The sequence below is a fragment of the Bombus impatiens genome, unplaced genomic scaffold (genome assembly GCF_000188095.3).
Source record: "Bombus impatiens unplaced genomic scaffold, BIMP_2.2 scf_0091, whole genome shotgun sequence".
In the NCBI taxonomy this organism is placed as follows: domain Eukaryota; kingdom Metazoa; phylum Arthropoda; class Insecta; order Hymenoptera; family Apidae; genus Bombus; species Bombus impatiens.
This window is the reverse complement of record NT_176510.1, coordinates 109,929-113,387: the sequence shown is the minus strand read 5'-3', so window position 1 is coordinate 113,387 and position 3,459 is coordinate 109,929. Positions and strand designations below refer to the sequence as shown.

At 51.9% G+C, this 3,459-nt stretch overlaps 1 protein-coding gene across 1 annotated transcript in view; it reads left to right on the top strand.

The window, feature by feature from the left end:
* LOC100740488 (protein vein-like) overlaps positions 1–2,792 on the top strand; it is a 3,185-nt gene extending 393 nt beyond the window's left edge. Inside the window, exons 1-2 of the mRNA XM_003485929.4 lie at positions 1–656; positions 747–2,792. The exon at positions 1–656 is cut by the window's left edge and continues 393 nt beyond it. Coding sequence (XP_003485977.2) covers positions 1,461–2,792 — 1,332 coding nt within the window. The 5' untranslated portion in view covers positions 1–656; positions 747–1,460. The remainder of the gene's footprint in view (positions 657–746) is intronic.
* The last annotated feature ends 667 nt before the right edge of the window (positions 2,793–3,459 follow it).

Sequence of the window (3,459 nt, the reverse complement as noted above, 5' to 3'; positions counted from 1 at the left end):
GTTAGTGCCGCGATCACCGCGAAACGTCGACAAGTCTGGACGGCAACGGGGAGGAGGAGGCGGAAGAATCGTGTGGTAAAACTGAACAGTGAAGTGCGTCGCGCAAGGGCTAGACTTCGACGGTCGACACTACCAACCGCGCGAGAGCCTCGTGAGTATATTTAAATAGTGTGTCTCTCTGGCTGGTCAGAGGAAGCCGACAGTTTCTTGATCTTCTTCTTCGTCGTCATCGTCGTCGTCGTCGTCGTCGTCGTTGTCGTCGTTGTCGTCGTCGTCGTAGTCGTCGTCGTCGTCGTCGTCTTCTTCTTCTGCTTCGTCCTCTTCTTCTTCTTCTTATTCCGCTCCTTCCTACGTCGTGTGTCATCATCCTCGGCTTTTCCTCGTTCGGAGTGCAACGTGATACGACGAGAGACCGAGCCAGGAGATCGGGGGTGGCGCGAAATTCTTTATCAATTCTCGACAATTTATTTCGAGATACGGAAACAGTGCCGCCGACTCGCCACCGGGAGAGTGCTCCAAAAAAACCAAAATCAAATACAGTCGAACAGGACGAACAGGTCGAACATACAATGAAGGAGTAGTCGATTCGACGTGTACGCATAGGATACAACGATCGTCGATTTGGAGAGCCAAGTCTCTCGATCGATCCGAAAAAGGTTTGAAATCCAACGAAAAAGTCGTAGAAGTACTCTATTATTTTCAATATAGGAGTGTCGCGTATATAAACAAAACTATTTACAACGCAGGCACAACATTAAGAAGGGACGACGGCGCCTGTTACGGATACAAGGAATCGCGAGCAGGATGTTATTCTCCATCGATCGACAGGATGATCGCGAGTTTTGAACTGTACTTCTCGATGAGGTTTAGAGGGAGTACAATCGCAGTAGCCGGCGGTCGTGATCGTTTGCGATAATCGCGAATAGACGCAGTACGAATTCGTACCGCGGTGTTCCTGTCGCATCCATCCCGAGGCATCAAGGATGAAGAGGACGGTACTAGGCTGGACGAAGAGCAGACAGCTGAGAATCTGTCCGATGGAAGTCCCGATGTTTTGCTGCTGCCGGTGGTACAACACCTCGTGAACGAGCGATTCTCATTATTCGACGACAGTCGTCTACGGAAGGAAGGAGACCTTGGTAGACGAAGGGGTCGCGAAGACAGCAGTTTCCGAGCGAATGAGGCTTCGCTGAAGATTGAACGCGTGCGAGAGACAGGAGGAGAGGGACGCGATATCGATAGCGAAAGAGATCTTCTCGCGAGATTTTTAGGCGAATTCGCGAACAAAAAAAGAGAAGAGAAAGCACCAGAGAGAAAGCGACAGAGAGAGAGAGAGAGAGAGGGGGGAGAGAGAGAGAGAGTGTGTGAGAGATAGAGAGAAAGAGAGAGAGTGGTGTGTGCTGCGTTCGGGGTGACCGAGGTGTCGACCTCACCCCCGATTAAACCAGCAAGCAGGTCGGATGATGTGGGCGTCTCTGTTTTTGGCCGGGATCTTAAGCGGCTGGTGGGGCGCACTGGCGCTCGCTGCGGCACCCCCCGCCAATTGGAACTCCCTCGAGGAGACGTCGACGAGGACCACCAGCGACCATCCACCATCGATGAGCATCGCCGCCGTTGAAAAGCCCCTCGATTACCGTTTACCAACTTGGAACTTCGTTACGCGAACTATCGATATACGCGAGCATCGAACAGCCGACCAGACCCTCGCCCAACCTACGCGAGATTACAAATTACCGGTTGACGACGACGTTCAACCAACGTCACGGCTTAACCCACGATCCGAACAACTTTGGAAGGAACAGCAAGAGAGAAGATCCCCCTCGAACTTGCAACTCGCCACCGAGAATGATAAACTGTTCGTTGCATCGGATTCGTGGACGTATCAGAAGATCGGTGACGAGGGTCCATCGTCGACGATCGAGCAAGCTTCTGGCAGTTATCGAACTCCGACTTTCCCAGTGGGAAACCTTCGTTCCCAGGATGCTTCGAAGAGATACACGACTCAGGAAGAGTTCGACGACTCGATACGCGACGTGTTCGTATCATCGTCGAAGCGGGTCAACCGTCGTCTAGATGACGAGACGGCGAACGTTTATCCAAAGATGGAGGAGACCGGATTGACCCAGCTACCTCGTCACTCGTCCACGCAAACACCGATCCTGCGTTTGTCCGGAACCGAATCGTCGATGGAGAGGCCGCGTGTCATCAGATCGACCAAACAACGACCAAAGAACCGTACGAAAGCGGACTCGCCGAGAGAACAGCGACGAAGATGCCGGAACAAGGGTTGTCGCGGTCAGAATTGGTGTCCTGACGTGGACGTTGGGAACAGAGCTTATCTAGCGCCAACGGTGTTCGAGGGAAAAGCGAGAAGCATGTCCTCTGTGAGGAAACCAGGCTCGAACTACGCGGTGACGTTCGAGGTGAAGCAAGTATACAAAAGCCAGCCCGGTTTCCAGCCGTTGCAAAAGAACGACAGCGTCAGGCTGCACTTTCGAGACAAATCGGCGCCCGGCAAGTCGACGGTCTGTGGCTACGACAACGATGGGAAGCAGCAGCAGCAGCAGCAGCAGCAGCAACAACAACAACAACAACAACAGCAACGCGATAATCAGAGTGGTGTGGTGCGAGCCAATATTAAGAGGGGTAAAGTGTATCTAGTGTTTGTGAATCGCGTGGGACCCAGAAACTTCACGATCCTCGGTGAGCCGGTGATACGAAGCAAGAAGAACGAACAGGCGGTGCAGGCTGTCATTCGACCGGATTACGGTGAGTACGATTATCATCTCTAGCCCATTAATCTAAGAGCTTCGCTCTCGACCGAAGAAACGACTATTGAGAACGATCGGGAGTTATTGCAGCTGCGTGCTTTTGATTCGCGACCCCCCGTGTCTCGTATCGCATCGCGTCGCGTTTACGGATGCGTATGCTTCAACTCTTGCTATTATTTTCACGCGTGAGCGTATTCTCGCATTCAACGATCCTATCGAAAACGCGCTATACCTCGGCCTGGATTCTATCGAAAAATCTTCCACCGATACGATATCTGGTATCCTGATTTTTTGGATATCATACGCACGGATGCTTAGACGTTGAACCACCATGACGTTTCTTCGATACGGTCGGATTATATATGATGGAAAAAACGCAGTTTGCCGTCCGTTAGAAACCTAATCCGCGCGCGATACAAGCTTGTAGAACGTCTTTCGGCTTCGGCAAAATCATTCCAGACAGTTAGAACCGTGAACAATAAATTGTAACCAAGCTTTGACGCTATTACTTATCGTATCTGAGACTCGTTTCTGGCTACACGAGTACGCCCACGTAGAAGAGAAGAGGTGCTTTCCTCGAGGCGCGTAATCGAGACGCGAACACGCGTATATTTAAACCGCCACGTAAGTTGGATCGCCTTCAAGTCGGCGTGCGTGGTTCGCTCGTTCGCTCGCTCGCTCACGCAGG